The sequence below is a fragment of the Loxodonta africana genome, chromosome 22 (genome assembly GCF_030014295.1).
Source record: "Loxodonta africana isolate mLoxAfr1 chromosome 22, mLoxAfr1.hap2, whole genome shotgun sequence".
Classification (NCBI taxonomy): domain Eukaryota; kingdom Metazoa; phylum Chordata; class Mammalia; order Proboscidea; family Elephantidae; genus Loxodonta; species Loxodonta africana.
The window spans coordinates 41914914-41935907 of NC_087363.1; the positions used below are offsets into that span (position 1 = coordinate 41914914).

Here is a 20994-nt window from a genome sequence, read left to right on the forward strand (position 1 = left end):
AGAATGAAGGAAAGGGGGTTACTGGCAGGCTGAACAACACGGGCAAAGGCTTGGAGCATGAAGGAAGTTTGTATTATGGAAAAATAAAATGGCACACTCAGACATGCAGTGACACGGGGTAGCACTGAGAAAGGAGAGAAGCAAGGAGAAGTGCTGGCCCTGGAAGGAGCCCAAGGAACCACAAGACATAGGAAGTCCTCCCCAGCTGGACTCCCCTCTCTTTTTGTCCCCCTGCTTGAATGTCCCCACGAGAGGGAGACCTTACCAGGCTTCTCCCCCAAAGGACAAGTATATCTGGGGATCTACCCTGTAGTTGGTCATCACACCTTGGGGCAAATCCATTTCAGAGGGGATGTATAGATGAGCAGGAGAGGCAAGTCGTGAAGGAAGGGAGCAGCGTGGTGGAAGTGTGGCAGGAGCGTGCCCGGCCTGCAGAGGTCCCCCCTGGTTTGGCTGCTGTCTTGGTTTCCTAGGGCTGCTGTATAACACAAATGCCACAAGCGGGTGACTTTAAACAACAGAGATTTATTTTCTCACAGTTCAGGAAGCTAGACATTCAAATTCAAGGTGTGGCTCTAGGCGGGAGGTCCTTCTTTGTCTATTTCAGCTTCTAGCGGCTGCCAGCAATCCTTGGGGTTCCTGGGCTTGTGGATACATCTGCCTCCTTCGTCCTCAGATAGTGTCTGACTTCCCTTGTGTCTGCGTGCCTCTGTGTCTATGCTGCTGCTCTTTAGACAACTCAGAAGTGAAGCCCTTAACTCTCTGAGCCTCAGTTTCCTCTTCTCTAACGGGGACAATGATCGCCCTTTACTGCCTTAGTTACGCAGTGCTGATGTGACAGAAATACCACAAGTGGATGGCTTTGACAAACCGGAATTTATTCTCTCACGGTCTAGGAAGCTGGAAGTCCAAATTTAGGGCGCCGGCTTCAGGGGAAGGCTTTCTCTCTCTCTTGGGTAGGGGGAAGGTCCTTGTCATCAATCTTCCCCTGGCCTGGGAGCTTCTCAGAGCAGGAAGCCCAGGTCCAAAGGATACTCTCCACTCCTGACTCTTCTTGCTTGCTGGCAATGAGGTCCCTCTTCTCTGCTCTCTTCTCTCTTTTATATCTCAAAAGAGATTGACTCAAGATACAACTTAATCCTATAGACTGAGTCCTGCCTCATTAACGTAATTGCCTCTAATCCTGCTTCATTAACGTCATAGAGGTTAGGATTTATAACACATAGGATAATCACATCAGATCACAAAATGGAGGACAACCACACAATACTGGGAATCATGGCCTAGCCAAGTTGATACACATTTTTAGGGAACAAGGTTCAATCTACAACACTCACTCATAGAGTAGTTGTGAGCTCACAGGAGACAATTTAGGATCCACCCTACATTGGTATAACATCAACTGATTGATTAAATTACAATATATTGCATTCTCTTACATTAGATTGCATTATGGAAGGTGATTACATTACATTACCTTACATCCACAGGTACAGGGGTTAGTATCCTTACATATATATTGAAGGGGTACAATTCAATCCATAACAGCTGGGATAACACCAATAAGTGAAAGGGGAGGCTGCAAACACAGCCTAGGAGTCAGGTGAAGAGGCCAGAGTGCCAGGCTGAGGAATGTGGGCTTTATTCTCAAGACAGCAGGGAGCCCCCAAGGGCTGTTGAGCAGGGAAGTGAAGATCAGATGTTGTGAGTTTGGAAGAATTATCTAGAAATGAATAAACAGTGGCTTATAAGTGGATCCCCAAGCACTCTATCCCAGCCCCACATAATGAGGTTTCACCTCACTGGACCTCACTTTCCTCATCCGAAAGCCAAGGTGATAACTACTAGCATTGATTGAGCATTGCCACCCACCCAGCGCTGCTCCAAGCACATCACTGTGTCTACTGGGCAGCCAGCTCTTCGGAGCCAGGCCCTGTTTTGTCCACTGTGCTATCCCAGTGTCTAAAACTGTGCTGGGCATATAGTAGGTGCTCAATAAATACTAGTTGGCTGCATGAATTATCTCCTGTGGTGCTCACAATCAACCTATGTATGAGATATGATCATTGTCCCCATTACAGAAGAGGTAACTGAGGCTCAGAGAGGTAAGGGCGTCAGGCTGGGATTCGAACCCTGGTAGAGGCTCCTGAGTCTGTGCTTTGCTCACCAGGGAGGGCAAGCAGAAACCCAAAGCAGGAGCAGAGGTGTGGGGTGCAGTGGGGCACAGTGGTGTGTATTCATTGCCTGTGGCTTACAACAGAAATGGCTCCTCTCTCAGAAATGGATTCTGGAGACCAGAAGTCGGAAATCAAGGTGTCAGCAGGGCCACCCTCCCTCCAAGCCTCTAGAGGAGAATCCATTCCTTGCCTCTTCAAGCTTCTGGTGGCTCCAGGCAGCCTTAGCTTGTGGCTGTGTCACTCCAATCTCTGCATCCTTCTTCACATGGCATTCTCCTGTGTGTGTCTCTTTTAAGGACACTTGTCGTTGGATTTAGGGCCTGCCTGGATAATCCAGAATGATCTCATCTCGAGATCCTTAATTACATCTGGAAAGGTCCTTTTTCCAAATAAGGTCACAATCACAGGTTCTAGGACTTAGGATGTGGACATATCTCATTCGGCCCACTACCTAGTGTCTCGTATTTTATAGGGAGCCTGCTCTGGGCCCTCAACAAGCAGAGGCATTGGGTGCCGTGCTCCTAGGCCAGGTGCCTGTGACTTTCTTGCTTTGGTTCCACCCATCCCACCCCCACCACCCACTCCCACTAAGAACGATTCCCAGTAACACATGCGTCCCTCCTGGGTCCTCCCACCGAACTCTCTGCACTCTGCCCACAGGTTTGCCGGGCACCACTCCAGACCTGGAAAAGAGAAAGCAGATTTTCGGGCAAAACTTTATACCTCCAAAGAAGCCAAAAACCTTCCTGCAGCTTGTATGGGAAGCGCTGCAAGATGTGACCCTGATCATCCTGGAAATCGCAGCCATCATCTCCCTGGGGCTCTCCTTCTACCATCCGCCAGGCGAGAGCAATGAAGGTAAGCCGGGTGGGCTGCAGGCACAGCGACCCCACCTGAGGGCTCTCGGTCTCCCCACTGCTCCTGTCAGGTGAGGAAACTGAGGCCCAAGGGAAGGGCCTTACCCACAGCCAACCTCAACCTGGCTCAGAGCACCTGGCCCCCAGCTCTCCCATATGTGAAATGCAAGGGTGAAACCAACAAGATCTGCATTAAGTGAGTGCTTATTGAACACTTACTGGGCCCTGGGCCAAGATTATGTTGTCCTCCTAACAACCCTATAAGGTAGGGGCCGTGATTCCACACACACCTTCCCTCCCCCCGCCCCCCACCCATTTTAAGATGAGGAAACTAAGGCAGAGAGAAGGGCCTTACTTGCTCGAGGTCACCCAACTAATAAAGACTTTGCTATGGAGCGTTCGTTAAAAAGACTGATGGCCAGGCCCCTCCCTGGAAGAGTCCGGTTCTGTCAGCCTGTGATGCGGGGCGAGGTTGGGGCACCCACTCAGACGACTGGATTTTAACAAGTCAGGTGATGGTGATCCCCGATGGCTGTCCAGGCTGATCTCTGAGGGCTTTGTATGGATTTCCTGTGGCTGGCGTAACAAAGTACCACACACTGGGTGGCTTTAAACGTGAGAAATTTATTGTCTCATAGTTAGACTAGAAGTCAGATTCAGGGTGCCCACGGGATCACGCTCTGTCCAAAGGCTCCAGTGGAAGATCTTTCCCTGTCTCTCCCAGCTTCTGGTAGCCCCAGGCGTTTCTTGGCTTGTACCTGCAGCTTAACTCCTTCATCATGTGGCAATCACTCAGATTGGATTAGGACCAACCGTGCTCTGGTATGACCACATATTAGCCTAACTGATAACATCTTCAAAGATCCTATTTCCAAACAAGATCACATTAACAGGCACCAGGGGTTAGGACTTCAACATATCTTTTTGAGAGGGGGACACAATTCAACCCAACTCTGAAGACAAAGCCACAGAATTGTTTTTCCCATCTTGTCTGATGATGCTTTAGCCCTGTTCGCTGAGGTGCCACGGGTCCCCTGCTCTTAGGGACCTCCCACTTCTGAGGGACCCTAAATCAGCTCCAAAGCTGAGCCTCTCCCCAGAACCCCCAGATGACTTGCTCTTTGAGACTTAAGATCGCAAAAAAACTCATAATGATGTCACAGTTCTTTGCGCCTGGCCTTCTAGAGTAGGGGTTGGCAAACTAAGCCTGTTTTTGTATGGCCCATGAGCTAAGAATAGTTTTTGCATTTTTAAATAGTTGAAAAAAATCAAAAGAATATTTTGTGACATGTGAGTATTATATGAAATTCACATTTCATCATCTAAGAATAAAGTTTTATTAGAATATTCCCATTTCTTCCCATATTTTCTGAGGCTGCTTTCACACTACAACAGCACAGTTGAGTAGTCTCAACAAAGGCTGTATGGTCCGCAAAGCCTAAAAAGTTTACTATCTGGCCATTTACAGAAAAAGTTTGTCAGTCTTGTCCTAGAAGATCAGGATGAGACATTTTGCCTCATGAAAACCGTGTTCTCCTCACCACTTTCTCTCCCTGCCCTTTCTTCTTCTCTCCCTCCCTCTCCTTCTCTCCTTTCATTTCCCTCTTTCTTTCTCTCTCTCCTTCCCTCCTTCCTTCTCTCTCCCTGCATATCTCTCTCTCCCTTTTCCTCTCTCCCACTGTCTTTCTCCCTTCATGTCTGTGTGTGTGTGTGTTGTGTGTAGAAGAAGGATAAAGCAGTTGAAGACACAGTCTCTGAAGTCAGACACACATGGGTTGGTTGAAATGCTGCCACCATCACTTCCCAGCTGTGTGACTTCAGTTTCCTTCTCCTCTGTGACACAGGGCAAGTGGTCCTCTCTGGCAGGGTTATTGTGAGGAAGTGATGAAGTGATGTGAGGCCAGTGCTGGCACAGCCTGGCACATGGGGGATGCTCAGCTCTGCCCTGGTCATGGCTGCTCTGGGCTTCTTTCTCCAGATCTTTGTCTTGGATGCCACTCTTTGAGCCTTATGTGAGAAGGCCTTTCAGTCCCTCTGTGCCCCTACCCCTTTCACATTCACATGCCCTGGGGTTAGTTCCATGTAATAATATACACACCATGGGGTTGATGTGAATACATTTTCCCACATAAGGAGACTCAGTCTTGAGAGGGCAACCTGAAATCTGTTCCTGGATTCTGTCTTGCTCTGTGGACCAAGACAGACTCCAACCACCCAGGAGGATTCTGAAGCCCACTGCTCCTCTCAAAGTCAGTACTTGGGCTCCTGAAGGAAGCCTCAACCTCAAGTCATCCTGCACCCCTGAAATGTTCCTCAGCACTGCCAAGTGCAGTGCTTTACCTGTTCAGTCAGGGCATTTCTTTATGATGGCAGAGTCTTTTAAACTTCCTTGATGGATTCTGGGAGGAATTCTGGGAAGATGGCAGCATAAACAAACCATCGTTCTGAGCCTCCCCCACAAATACAACAAGAAATACGATAAGGAAGCAGGGCTTGGCTTTGAGGAACTCTGAATCAAAGAGCAGAGGAAAGCAGCAGGAAACTGCAGACAGGCAAGAATCAACAAGTCACATACAGTAGGAAAATCACTTATACCACCGTCCCTTCCCTTCCCTCAGCCACTCAGGCCACTGGCTGCTGTGAATTCGGGTAGTGGCCCAGAAAAAGAGCCTGCTTCCCTAATCCACACAGCTCCTACCTGTACAAAGAGACAAGACCCCAAGCTTCTGCTCTAAAATCAACCATACAGACCTTCTCCAGGGGTCTGTTTGGAGTGTGCCATCACCTCCCCCACCGAGACACTGTCAGTTGCAAGCCTACTCTGAATTGCTGTAGAAGGTACATGCAGTGGAGTATGCTACCATAGCAAACACTCTACTGGCCTCCCTGTGCACCCCATTGCTCAGCCTCAAAAATCAACAGGACAGACCTCCTGGGGAGTCAGTTCAGGTCTGTCTGCTCCCCCTTTTGGGCAGTACTGAGAACTGCTGACTGAGACTGCCGTGTGTTAAAAAGCAGGAATTTTTAGTGGAGGCTACACCCACAGCCAACATACTATGGGGGGGGCTCTGACAGCAACAAGGCAAACCTCCTTGGAAGCCCTTTTGGAACATGACAGCCCCTTCCCCATCCAGACATTGTCACCTTCAAGCCTACTGTGAGTTACTACAGAAGAGCCTTGCAGTGGGGACTGCTCCCATAGTCAGCACTTTACCTGCCTCCCTAAGTACCCCATAGCTCTGGCTCTGAAACCCACAGGACAAACCTCCCTGGAGGTTAGTTAGGGTTACTCCGCTCCCACCTCCAGTTGGTGCTGAGGACTGCTGTGCATTAGAAAGCAGGAGTCTTGAGTGGAGGTTGCACCCACAGCTAACGATCTACCAGGGGGGTTCTGATAGCAACAAGGCAGACCTCCATGGGAATCAGACCAGAGCGTGACACCCCCTCTTCCACTTGGTAATTGTTGGTTGCCAGTCTTGCAAACTGCTACAGAAGTCCCCCACAGTGGAGTTTACTCCCAGAGTCAGCACTCTACCTGCCTTCCTGTGCAGCCCATAACTCAGGTCTCGGAAACCAACAGGACAGACATCCCTGGGGATCAGTTTGGGTCTGTCTGTCCCCCTTACAGTAGATGCTGAGGACTGCTGACTGAGGCTTCTGCATGCTAAGAATCAGGCATCTTGAGTGGAGGTACATTCACAGCCAACATACTAAGGGGAGGGTTCTGATAGCAATAAGGCTGACCTCCCTGGGGGTCCAGTCGGAGTGTGGCTACCCCTCTCCTAACCAGTAATTGTTGGCTGCTGGATTGATATGAACTCCTACTAAAGGTTCCCTATAGTGGAGTCAGGAGGTGGGTCATTTAAATGGAGACTCTTTCCCTAAGCACTACAAGGCCGCTGGGGCTCTGCACCAACAAGACAGACCTCTAAGAGGTCCTTCTGGGGAGTGCCAGCACCTCCTCTTCCTGAATGGAGGAAAATCTGTCTGTGCTTCCCCTGAATGCCAGCTCATATATAAGCAGCTCCCACAGATAGGGAAGGAAACCTTAGGCAAAAGCAGAGGGTAACACCTAGCCCCAAAGGGGGCTTCCTGGGTGTGAGTTTTCCAATTAAAAATATGATTGCAGAAACAGAAAAGGGAAAGGAGTAATAACTAGAGAAAAGGGACCATGCCCCCTGGTGGACACACTCTTTAGTACACAACATCTCACCTGAATGGTGGTGCCCATTGGTTGACAGACTGACTGCACAGTGTTCTCTGGTGTGTGTGGAAGAATTGAAAACTGAAAAATGAGGTTTGGAACTTTCACATCTCAATTAAACCAGGGAGGGAGAAGGAGCTATTGCAGAGAGGGAGCTAAAACAGTAAGCAAAGGCCAAAGGTTATGCCTGCCTAAGAGTTCTTGTAGAAAGTAGTGCAGGCAAAAACACCAAATACTGGAGGAAAACTGAGAAAGTTAACACCCTCGAAAATTCCGATGCCCCAACAAAAATCACCTGACACACAAAGAACAGAGAGACAATGGCCCATCCAAATGAACATGACAAAGGGAGTGAAAGCACATATGGGGACGACCAAATAATTTTAAAATGGAAGACTATAATACAACAACATTAAACATAATTAAAGAACTAAAGGAGAACATAGACGAAGAGCTAAAGGAAAACAATGCAAAAACAAAATGAGGATCTAAAAAAAGAGATATTGCAACTGAAAGGGACAATAACTAAAATGACAAACACAATAAAAGGACTTACCAACAGATTTAATCAGGCAGAATAAAGAATCAGCAAATTAGAGGATCAGACAGTTAAAATTACAGATGCTGACAAGCAACAAGAATGGAGGCTCAAGAAGACTCAGCACAGGTAAATGGAATTATAGGACAACAAAAAGAGACCTAATATATATATTAAAAAGAAAATATATGCATCATGGGAATTCCAGAAGGAGATGAGAGAGAAAGGTATAGAAAGAATATTTGAAGAAATAATGACAGAAAATTTCCCCAATCTAATGAAGGGTATGAATTTACAAATCCAACAAGCTCAAAGAAGCCCAAACAGGATAAACTCAAAGAGATCAATACCAAGACACATCATACCTAGGCTCTCAAAAATTAAAGAGAATCCTGAAAGCAATGAGAGAGAAGCAAACATTCACATACAAAGGATCCCCAATAAGATTAAGTGCCAGTTTCTCCTCAGAAACATTGGAGGCCAGAAGTCAATGGAATGATATATTTAAAGTGCGTAAAGAAAAAAAAAGTTAACCAAGCATACTATACCCAGTGAAACTATCCTTCAAGAATGAGGGTGAAATTAAAACATTCCCAGGCAAACAGAAGCTGAGAGTTCATATCCACCAGGTTGGCCCTACAAAAAATGCAAATGGTAGTTTCACAGATGAAAAGGAAAAGACGCTAGAAAGTAATTCAAAGCTATACATCGAAAGAAAGATCCTAATAAAGGGAAATGCATGGAAAAGTATAAGGGCTAATAATAAGGCATTCATGCTCGGTAACTCTGTCCTTCATGTTTTTTAATAAGAAATATATAAAAGGCAAGGATAAAATTATGTTACAGGGCACATGAAATATAAAGACGTAGTTAGCAATAACAACAACAAAAGGGGGAGAGAGAGTAATGGGATAGGTATAGAATTTCTTGTATGTTACTGAAGTTAAGATGGTGCCAACTTAACCTAGAGTGTTATAAATATAAACCCTTAAATGTAATATTCATGATAATTGCCAAGAAAATATATTAAAAACATACACAAAAGGAAAAAAGGGAACCAAAAAGGCTCACTACAATAAAGCAACAAAACACAAAAGAAAGCAGTACTAAAGGACAAGGACAAAGAAGACTTAAGACACACGCACGCAAAAAAAAAAATAACGAAATGGTAGAAGTTAATCACTTCTTATCAGTAATTACAATGAATGTAAGTGGACTAAATGCTCCAATCAAAAGGCAGAGAGTAGCAGAATGGATAAAAATAATGATCCAACAACAAACTGTTTACAAGAGACATACTTTAAACTGAAGGGCACAAATAGGTTGAAAAAGAAAGGATGAAAAAGAATTCCATGAAAATAATAACCAAAAGAGAGCTGGGGTGGCAATCCTGATATCAGACAAAGTAGACTTTAACACAAAATCTATCAGAAGAGATAAAGATGGGTATTAAAATATAAAAACAAAAACCCATTGCCATCGAGTCGATTCCAACTCATAGGGACCCTATAGGGCAGGATAGAGTTTCCAAGGAGAGCCTGCTGGATTCGAACTGTCGACCTTTTGGTTAGCAGACTACACCACCAGGGTTTCCAAGATGGACATTATATAGTGATAAAAGGCTCAATTAATCAAGAAGATTTAACAATCGTATATATATGCACTCAACATCGGGGCACCTAATTATATAAAGCAAACACTGATAGAATTGAAGGGAGAAGGAGATAGCACTACAATAATACTTGGAGACTTCAATACACCACTTTCAGTATTGGACAGAACATCTAGAAAGTTCAGCAAGGCAACAGAGGACCTGAATGACACTATAAACCAGCTAGACTTAACAGACATATATGGAACACTCCTCCCAAAAACAGCACAATATACATTTTACTCCAGTGCACACAGATCATTCCCCAAGATAGACCACATTTTAGATCACAAAGCAAGCTCTGATAAATTTAAAAAGATTGAAATCATACAAAGTGTTTTCTCTGACAACAATGAAATGAAGCTGGAAACCAATAACAGGAAAAAAAAACTGGAAAACACACAAGCATATGGAAATTAAACAACACACTATTAAACTACCAATGACTCAAGGAAAAAATTCAAAGGGAAATCACAGATTTCTTAGAGTCAAATGAAAATGAAAGCACAGCATACCAAAATTTATGAGATACAATGAAGGCAGCATTCAGAGGGAAACTTATAGCAATAAATGCCTACATAAAAAAAGAAGAAGGATCTCCAATTAACAGCCTAACTCAACAACTCCAGGAACAAGAAAGAGAAGCACAAACTAAGCCCAACACTACCAGAAGAAAGGAAATAACAAAAATCAGAGCAGAAATAAATTAAATCAACAGAAAAACAATAGAGAGAATCAATAAAACCAGAAGTTGGTTCACTGAAAATATCAGTAAAATTGACAAACCTTTAGCTAGACTGACAAAAAAAAAAGATACAAATAACCAAAATAAAAAATGAAAAAGGGGATATTACAACAGACCTGATAGAAATAAAGAGAATTATGACAGACTATTATGAACAACTGTATGGCAACAAACTGGATAACCTAGATGAAATGGTCAAATTCTTAGAAGCACACAACTTACCTGAACTGACTCGAAGAAATAAAAAGTCTCAACAGACCCATAACAAGTGAAGAGTTTGAATCAGTGATCAAAAATCTCCCAACAACAGCAAAGTCCTGGACCAGATGGCTTCACTGGGGAATTCCACCAAACATTTAGAGTAGAATTGACACCAATACTGTTTCAACTCTTCCAAAAGATAGAGAAGGAAGGAATACTCCCTAATTTGTTGTATAAAGCAAACATAACCCTGATACCCAAACCAGGCAAAGACACTATAAGAAAACGACAAGTCAATATTTCTTATGAACATAAATGCAAAAATCCTCAACAAAATACTAGCAAACAGAATCTAACAGCATATTAAAAGAGTCATACACCATAACCAAGTGGGATTTATTCCAGGAATGCAGGGATGGTCAGTGTTAGAAAATCAATCAACATAGTGCACCACATCAATGAAACAAAGGAAAATAACCGTATGATCATCCATCCCTATGGATGCAGAAAAGCATTTGATAAAATCCAACAGCCTTTCTTGATGAAAATCTTAAAGAAAATTGGAAGAGAAGGGAAATTCCTCACTATGATTCAGGGCATATATGAAAAGCCAACAGCCAACATTACACTTAACAGAAAAATACAGAGAGCTTTCCCCTTGAAATCAGGAACAAGACAGGAGTCCCCGATCTCACCAGTTCTATTCAATATTGTATTAGAAGTTCTAGCCAGAGCAATAAGACAAGAAAAATAAAGAAGAGGTATCCAGATTGTAAAAGAAGTAAAATTCTCTCTATTCGTGGGTGATATGATCCTATATATATAGAAAATCCCAATGAGTCCACAAGAAAATTTCTAGAGCTAAGAGGAATTTAGCAAAGTTGCAGGATACAAGGTCAACAAACAAAAATCAGTTGGGTTTCTATACACCAGCAGTAAGAAATCTGAAAGGAAAATTAGGGAAACAATTCTATTTACAATAGCATCTAAGAGAATAAAAAGACCTAGTAATTAATCCAACCAAAGCCGTGAAGGACTTACACAATGAAAGCTATAAAACTCTACTGAAAGAGATTAAAGAAGACATAAGTAAATGAAAAGATGTTCTATGTTCATGGATTGGAAGACTTAATATTATTAAGATGTCAGTACTACCCAAAGCAAACTATAGACTCAGTGCAACCCCAATCAAAATTCCAACAGCCTTCTTTACAGAAAGAGAAAAACCACTCTTCAACTTTATATGGAATGCCAAGAGGGCCCAAATAGCTAAAATAACATTGAAAGAGAAGAACAGTAGGAGAGCCCACACTTCCTGATTTTAAAACATACTATACAGCCGATTTCAGAAGAGAACGTGGAACCAGGGATTATCATTGCTGATGTCAGATGGATCCTGGCTGAAAGCAGGGAATACCAGAAGGATGTTTACCTATGTCTTATTGACTATGCAAAGGCATTCGACTGTGTGGATCATAACAAATTATGGATAACATTGCGAAGAATGGGAATTCCAGAACACTTAATTGTGCTCATGAGGAGTCTTTCATAGATTGAGAGGCAGTTGTTCGGACAGAACAAGGGGATACTGATTGTTTTAAAGTCAGGAAAGGTGTGCGTCAGGGTTGTATTCTTTCACTATACCTATTCTGTATGCTGAGCAAATAATATGAGAAGCTGGACTATATGAAGAATGGGGCATCAGGATTGGAGGAAGACTCATTAACAACCTGCGTTATGCAGATGACACACCCTTGCTTGCAGAAAGTGAAGAGGACTTGAAGCACTTACTAATGAAGATCAAAGACCACAGCCTTCATTATGGATTGCACCTCAACATAAAGAAAACAAAAATCCTCACAACTGAACCAATGAGCAACATCATGATAAATGGAGAAAAGATTGAAGTTGTCAAGGAATTCATTTTATTTGGATCCACAATCAACAGCCATGGAAGCAGCAGTCAAGAAATCAAAAGACGCATTGCATTGGGTAAATCTGCTGCAAAGGACCTCTTCAAAGTGTTGAAGAGCAAAGATGTCACCTTGAAGACTAAGGTGAGCCTGACCCAAGCCATGGTATTTTCAATCGCATCATATGCATGTGAAAGCTGGACAATGAATAAGGAAGACGGAAGAAGAATTGACGCCTTTGAATTGTGGTGTTGGCGAAGAATACTGAATATCCCATGGACTGCCAAAAGAAGGAACGAATCTGTCTTGGAGGAAGTACAACCAGAATGCTCCTTAAAGGCAAGGATGGCGAGACTGCATCTTACATACTTTGGACATGTTGTCAGGAGGGATCAGTCCCTGGAGAAGGACATCATGCTTGGCAGAGCACAGGGTCAGTGGAAAAGAGGAAGACCCTCAACGAGGTGGATTGACACAGTGGCTGCAACGATGGGCTTAAGCATAACAACAATTGTGAGGATGGCTCAGACCGGGCAGTGTTTCGTTCTGTTGTACGTAGGGTCACTATGAGTTGGAACTGACTCGACAGCACCTAACAACAACAACATACAGCTACACTAAACAAAACAGCCAGTACCGATATAACAATAGACACATAGACCAATGGAATAGAATTGAAAGCCCAGAAATAAACCCACACATCTGTGTTCAACTTATTTTTGACAGTGGTGCTAAGTCCGTTTGATGGGAAAGAAGAATCTCTTCAGTAAATGGTGCTGGGAAAATTGGATTTCTATATGCAGAAAAATGAAATAACATGCCTCACACCATACAAAAACAAATTCAAAATGGATTAAGGACCTAAATATGCAAAGTAAAACCATTAAATTCTGAGAAGAACAAGTAGGGGCAACGCTGTCAGGCCTAGCTCTCAATGCACAGTCAGCAAAAGATGAAATAAATAAATGGAACATCAAAAAACTTTAAAATTTGTTCATCAAAAGACTTTACAAAAAAAGTGAAAAGTCAAGCAACTGACTGGGAGAATATCTTCAGAAACCATATACCTGACAAGAATCTAATAACCAAAATATATATAAAATATCAACAACTTAACAACAACAAAAAAAAAACCAATCATAAAATGAGCAAAGGGCTTGACTAGATATTTCACACCCCAAAGAGGACATTCAAATGAGCACCAAACACATGAAAAGATGCTTAGCGTCATTAACCATCAGAGAGATGCAAATCAAAACCACAATGAGATACCGTTTCACTCCCACTAGGATGGCTAAGATTAAAAAAAAGAAGAAGAAGAAAATAACAAATGTTGATGAGGTTGTGGGGAAATTGAAACCCTTATCCGTTGCTGGTGGGAATGCAAAATGGTACGGCGATTATGGAAAACAGTGTGACAGCTCCTCTTAAAACTAAAAATAGAACTACCATATGACCGAGCAATTCCACTCCTAGGTATATATATTCAAAAGGCTTGAACGCAGAGACTCAAAAAAGAGACGTGTACACCACTGTTCATTGCAGCGCTATTCACAACAGCCAAAAGGTGGAAACAACCTAAATGCCCATCAACAGATGAGTAGATAAACACAATGTGGTACACACATACAATGGAATACTACTCAGCCGGTAGGAGAAATGAAGTCTGGATACATGCTGCAGTATGGATGGGGCTTAAAGACATTATGCTGCATGAAATAAGCCAATCACAAAAGTACAGATACTATATGACCTCGCTTACATAGAAAGATAAGAAAAGGCAAATGTATAGAGACCCAAGTTTATTAGTGGTTTATTAGTGGTTACCAGAAGGAGGGAGAAAAGCGGGATTAACGGTGATGGAAAAATCACATTGATTAAGGGTAGGGCTGCACAGTCGATTATTGAAATTGCTGTCAATAAGTTGAACACTTGTAAAAAATTAAATTGGTAAAAGTTGTGTGACAGATGTTATTTACAATGACAAAAAAGAGAGTAGCTTCTGAGGCTGCTTATCTCTTGTGACCCATGGTACATATGGTGACTGCATGCTTTTTCCATCTCTGGGGTTTGTTGGGAAGCTCCTCTCCCACAGACATTATGTGCTGCATGCAGGCAGAGACCTGCGTAACAGTTCGAAATTAAAAAAAATGGGTGTATGCTGCAAATTACTGTTTTTACAGGGTATGGTATAAGGTGGTACTGAATCAACGTTCTGGTAGGAAAAATTTGGATTTTGATAAAAAAATATTTGGGACACATATGTCCGTCTGGACTCTGGTGGTAAAATTTGGGTTATGGGGTGAGGCAAGAAAAAAACCATAATACCTACCAAAAATTCAACAACACTTAATGATTCATCATGCATTCCATTGATGAAAATACATGGTATCAACAAAAAATTCAAAGTAGAAAATAATTTGGTCTTGAAAGGGTTATGTAAAACCAAACACCTTATGGGATTTGGTTCCTTGGTTTGGAGATTTAGGGTCATGGTTTCATGGGACATCCCAGTTAATTGGCCTAATAACATATTTAGTGCCTCTGTTCTACCTCCTAGTTTGATGCATAGTGCCTGGGGTCTTAAAAGCTTGCAAGCAGCCTCCAGGGCACAATATTTGGTCTCTATTCACCTGGAACAACAAAGGAGTAAGGTAGTCAGGAACAGGAGGATAATACAGAATGTGTGGCAAATTGCCTTCATGAACAACTGCCTCCTCTGCCATGAGACCAGAAGAACTGGATGGTTCCCAGCTACCATTACTGAACATTTTGTGTGTGTGTGTGTATTTTAGATGAAGATTTACAGAACAATCTAGTTTCTTATCAAACAGTTAGTACACACATTGTTCTATGACATTGGTTAACAACTCCACGACATGTCAACACTCTCCCTTCTCAACCCTGGGTTCCCTACTACCAGCTTTCCTGTTCCCTCCTGCCTTCCAGTCCCTGCCCCAGGGCTGGTGCACCCCTTTAGTCTTGTTTTGTTCCATGGGCCTGTTCAATCTTTGGCTGAAGGGTAAACCTCAGGAGTTACCTCATTACTGAGCTGAAAGGGTGTCGAGGGCCATACCCTCAGGTTTCTCCAGGCTCTATCAGGCCAGCAGGTCTGGTCTTTGGAGCTAGAATTTAGTTCTACATTTTTCTCCAGCTCTGTCCAGGACCCTCTATTGTGATCCCTGTCAGAGTAGTCAGTGGTGGTAGCCAGGCACCATCTTGTTTTACTGGACTCAGCCTGTTGGAGGCCGTGATAGATGTGGTCCATTAGTCCTTTGGACGAATCTTTCCCTTGTATTTTTTGTTTCCTTCATTCTTCCTTGCTCCCGAAGGAATGAGACCAGTGGAGTATGCTAGATGGCCGCTCACAGGCTTTTAAGACCCCAGATGCCACTCCCCAAAGTGGAATGTAGAACATATTCTTTATAAACTATGTTATGCCAATTGAACTAGATATTCCCTGAGATCATGGTCCCTACAGCCCTCAGCCCAGCAATTCAGTCCCTCAGGGAGTTTGGATGTGTCTTTGGAGCTACCAAGACCTTACCTTGTACAGGTTGTGCTGGCTTCCCCAGTATTGTGTACTGTATTACCCTTCACCAAAGTTTCCACTTATCTATTGTGTATTAAGTGTCTTTCCATCCCTACCCCTCCCCTTCCTCATAACCATCAAAGATAGTTTCTTTTTGTACGTAAACCTTTTCATGAGTATTTACAGTGGTGGTCTCATACAATATTTGTCCTTTTGTGATTGACTTATTTCACTCAGCATAATGTCCTCCAGATTCATCCATGTTACGAGATGCTTCACAAATTCATCATTGTTCTTTATTGTTGCATAATACTCCATTGTGTGTATGTACCACAGTTTGTTTACCCATTCATCTGTTGATGGGCATCTAGGTTGTTTCCATCTTTTTGCTATTGTAAACAATGCTGCAATGAACACGGGTGTGCATATGTCTGTCCATGTGCTGATTCTTATTTCTCTAGGATATTCCTGGGAGTGAGATTGCTGGATCATACGGTACTTCTATTTTTAGCTTTCTGAGGAAGCGCCATATCATTTCCCAAAATGGTTGTATCATTTTGCATTCCCACCAGCAGTGCATAAGAGATATTACTGAACATTTTGATCAAAGATTCCACAGAAGAACCTTAATCAAAAGGGGAAAAGCACAGAGCAGAATTTCAGATTTTCATGGACTCTAGTCTTAACGGAGCCATGGAGGGTGGATGAACCCCTGAAACTATTACCCCAAGATAATCTTTAAGCTTTAAACCAAAAATATCCCCTGAAGTTATCTTAAAACTGAGCAATAGTTTGGTTTAACTAGTAAAAAAAGAAAAAGTCTGCCTTGAGCATTATGCTCTTTTAAGGACTATCTATATAGGATCAAACTGACAACAGCAACTTGAAAGACTAGATAGAAGCCTTAGAGGGCAATGAGTTTATGTTAATGAGGGAGGAACAACTCAGAAAAGGAGGGTGAGAATGGTTGCACAACTCGAAGAATGTACTCAGTGTCACTAAATTGTACATGTAGAAACTTGTTGAATTGGTATATGTTTTGCTGTGTTTATTCTCAACAACAGCAAAATAAATAAAATTTAGGAAAAAAAATGCTACTTTAAATGTGAAAATCCACAATTTTCGTACTGCAACAGTCATACATGGTCACTGTGGAAAAACATCTAAAATGTAGGTAAAGACAAAGAGGAAAAGTAAAAGTACCCATAACCCTACCACCTAGAGAGAGCTACGGCTAATCTCCAGTGTGTGGATCCTGAGTAAATGTTTATATATATTTACATTTTTTAATATAGTTCGAATCCACCAGGCGCTCCTTAGAAACTCTATGGGGCAGTTCTACTCTGTCCTATAGGGTCACTATGAGTCAGAATCAACTCGACGGTAGTGGGTGGTGGGTGGATATTTTATATATAATAATTGTAAATATTATAAATACATGTGCATATAAAAATACACATAAATAGAAACTTTTATATATTCATGCACTATATATATTTAAATATATGTATAAGTTGTCATTGTTAGGTACCATCCAGTCAATTCGGACTCATAGCAAACCTATGTATAACAGAACAAAACACTGCCCAGTCCTGCACCATCCTCTCAGTCATTACTATGTTTGAGCCTGTTGTTCCAGCCACTGTGTCAGTCCATTTTGTGGGGGTCTTACTCTTTTTCGCTGACCCTCTGCCTTACCAAACATGTTGTCCTTTTCCAGAGACTAGTCCTTTCTGATAACATCTCCAAAGTACATGAGACAAAATCTCACCATCCTTGCTTCCAAGGAGCACTCTGGCTGTACTTCTTCCAAGACAGACTCGTTCATTCTTCTGGCAGTCCGTGGTATTTTCAATATTCTTTGCCAACACCATAATTCAAAGGCTTCCATTCTTCTTTGGTCTTCCTTATTCATTGTCCAGCTTTCGCATGCATATAAGGCAATTAAAGATATCATGGTTTGGGTCAGGTGCACCTTAGTCCTCAGAGTGACATCTTTGCTTTTCAACACTTTAGAGAGGTCCTTTGCATTAGATCTCCCCAATTTTAAACACATATACACACAAATTATGGGATATATGGACTTACACAAATATATGTTTTTATTATTACATTGCTTTATTATCTGTTTTTTTTAATTAGCAAGGTATTGTGAACACTTTTCTTTATTATTAATTACGATTCAACATTTCCTAATGAATGTGCTGCACAAATAAATAATCCCACTATGCTCACTGCTTCAGGAAATCAAATAAAAAGTTAATAGTATATAAGAAATAACCATCATATTACTGGCCTCTGTTTCCTCAGACAAGGAGGTGGTCTCTGAGGTCCCGTAAACTTCTATCGCCCATCCCTACCCAAGCCAAGTTTCCCCAGAGAAACCAGATATCCAAGTCTATTAAGCTGATCACCTCAATTTTATGTATAGTAATCCTAAATCCATATTTTTTTTTCTGCATGATCTCTTCCCAAAGAGAATTTAAAGACACTTACAAGAAGCCCACATCAATTAGAAATCCAGACCCAAGGAAAGGAACAGAAGCAAATAAGCCAAGAATAATGGCTACCATGACTGAGATTTAAATTTGGCTTTGAGCTTCCTGGCAGCCAAGGCAGAAAGGGAATTAGGATGATTTGCATAGCTCAAGTCATTAACAAGGAAAAACATTAGTTCTTTAGGAAAATAGCATTTCCCCTAACAATGAATTCTGGGATAAACTTTTCACATGAAATATTATAAGAAATGTATAATAGGCAGTGTTCCTTGCAAATATTTTGTAGCAAATGTAGAAAATTGTGCGTAACTCCTTTATTTAATATTTGTGTTTTTGGTGAAGTTTACACAGGAAATTAGGTTCTCATTTAGCAATTTCTGTACGTGTTGTTCAGTGACATTGGTTACATTCTTCACAATATATCAGCATGTTCATTATTTCGGTGTTGGTTTTTCTGTTTCCATTAACATAGCTTTCCTGTTCTCCCCACTGCCCCACCACCCCCAGGCCTCTCATCTTTGGTCTAGGGTAAATTTAACCATTTGATTTTATCTAGATGATTATTTTGAGAAGCACAGTACTCACGGGTGATATTATTTATTTTATGGGCCAATCTTTCATTTGGCTGCAAGGTGACTTCTGGGAGTCCTTTGAGTTTCAAGTTCAAAGAGTATCTCAGGGTGAAAGTCTCAGGGTTTTATCTAGTCTCTACCGGTCTAGTAAGTCTAGCCTACTTCTGGGAATTTGAGTTTTGTTCTACATTTCTCTCCCATTTTATCTGGGACCATCTATTGGGTCCCTGCTCAGAATAGTCAGTAGTGGTAGCCGGGCACCATCTAGTTCTTCTGGTCTCAAGGTAGTGTTGTTGTTCATGTTGACTCTTGGTTCTGTAGACTAATTTCTTTGACTCTTTGGTTTCCCTCTTTCTCTTTAGCTCCAGACAAGTAGAGACCAATAGTTGCACATAACTTCTTGAATAATCCTTGAACAATGTTGAGGGGTGCAACACAAAAGCATAACGACAATAATAATACTTCCTACTTATTTTACAAGTTCATCTAATCCTCACAACAACCCTGTGGGCAGGTGCTATTATTATCAGAGAACCAAGGCCCTGAGATAGTAAATGACTTGCTAAGGTCATACAGTTAGGACATGGCAGGAGCATCACTTAGACAGAGCCCCACTCCTATCCCTCAGCTGTGTTTCCTCCAATGGATGAGGCTGAGTCAGCACCACCCGGGTTAATGGCCCCCTGTAACTTGATTCATTGCAAGATTAGGACTCAGAGGGCAGGGGCTAAGGGGTGGGTGTATAGCTCAAGCATCCCGTGTGAGCCAGGAGGAGCCTCCCCATAGCCCTCTGGCTAGGTGGTTGCTCATACTTCCACTTAAGAGGTAAGGAAATCGAAGCCCAAAGAGGAGGGACTTGCCTACAAGCCAACAGTTTGCAGGTGGTAAGGCTGGACTTTAAACCCAACTCTGGCTCTTTCCACTGCCCACCCTGTCTCCGACTGAGGCACTAAGCTCAGTCATGTTCTGGGTCCGGGGCAGCTGTGCACACACTCCAGCCCTTACAAAGTGAAGCTCTTTGGGCTTGGGGACTAGACTTCTCCTGGAGCCCTGGCCCTGACCTGAGCTCAGCGCCTCGATGTTGCCAGAATCGCCCCACTCCCACCTCAAGTCAGACTCAGGCTTCATGGCTCCTCCCCACCCCCTAATGTAAAAATAAAATAAAAATTCCAAAAGCACTGGGCAAGCCGTCGGTTTTACTGAGGAAGAGAGGGGAAGGATTATGTCACATCCCACTCAGCAGAAGCCTTCAGACACCTCTCTCTCTTCCCACTCGGCCCACTCAGCTCCCGTCTCCATTCCCCATGCACATAGCCTTCTAGAGACAGGGCCTGCCTGCAGCCGAGCATCCTCTATGTGCTGCCACTTCATGTCCTGGTCCTCGCCGGACCCTCACAGCTACTTGGGAGGGACAGCAGAGCACATCACACCCATTTTACAGACCAAGAAACTGGGGCTCGGAGGAAAAATGTTGGCAAAAGACCTCTGTGGGCCCTCCTCAGCAGCCACAGTTGACATTGAGCCACTGCTGTGGTGGCGACAACCAGGAGTTTTGTTTGAAAGCGTGAAATGCAACTGGCTTCTCTTTGATGAGTAAGCAACTACCAACCTCCTGGGAAGTATAAAGGCTAATGCTCAGAGCCTGGGCTCAGGTCCCAGCTCTGACTTGGAATGGGCCAGGCTTTCAGTGCTCCCAGCCTCAGTGACCACATCCATAAAATGGGTGGATAATAGTACCTACCTTACAGGCCCTTGTGAGCATTGGAGGAAATACAGCAAAGTGCTTAGCACAGAGGCCAGTAGGTTTTTTGTTTTGTTTTGTCTTTTTTAATATTTTATTGTGTTTTTGGTGAAAGTTTATACAGGAAATTAGGTTCTCATTTAATAATTTCTGTACATGTTGTTCAGTGACATTGGTTACATTCCTCACACTATATCAGCTTCTTGTTGTTGTTAGGTGTGGTCGAGTCAGTTCCAACTTATAGTGACCCTATGCACAACAGAACGAAATACTGCCTAGTCCTGCGCCGTTCTCACAATCGTTGTTATGCTTGAGCTCATCGTTGCAGCCACTGTGTCAGTCCACATCGTTGAGAGCCTTGCTCT

The 20994-nt window shown here is 42.7% G+C and overlaps 1 protein-coding gene across 15 annotated transcripts in view; it reads left to right on the forward strand.

Moving 5' to 3' along the window:
* Positions 1-20994, forward strand: part of ATP2B2 (ATPase plasma membrane Ca2+ transporting 2) — a 151056-nt gene that overhangs the window by 43817 nt on the left and 86245 nt on the right. For 13 of the 15 annotated variants that reach the window (XM_064274888.1, XM_064274890.1, XM_064274895.1 and 10 more), the window contains exon 2: positions 2838-3035. The exons of the other annotated variants lie outside the window; for them this stretch is intronic. In XM_064274888.1, the coding sequence (XP_064130958.1) occupies positions 2838-3035 (198 nt within the window). The remainder of the gene's footprint in view (positions 1-2837; positions 3036-20994) is intronic. 15 annotated transcript variants of the gene reach the window in all.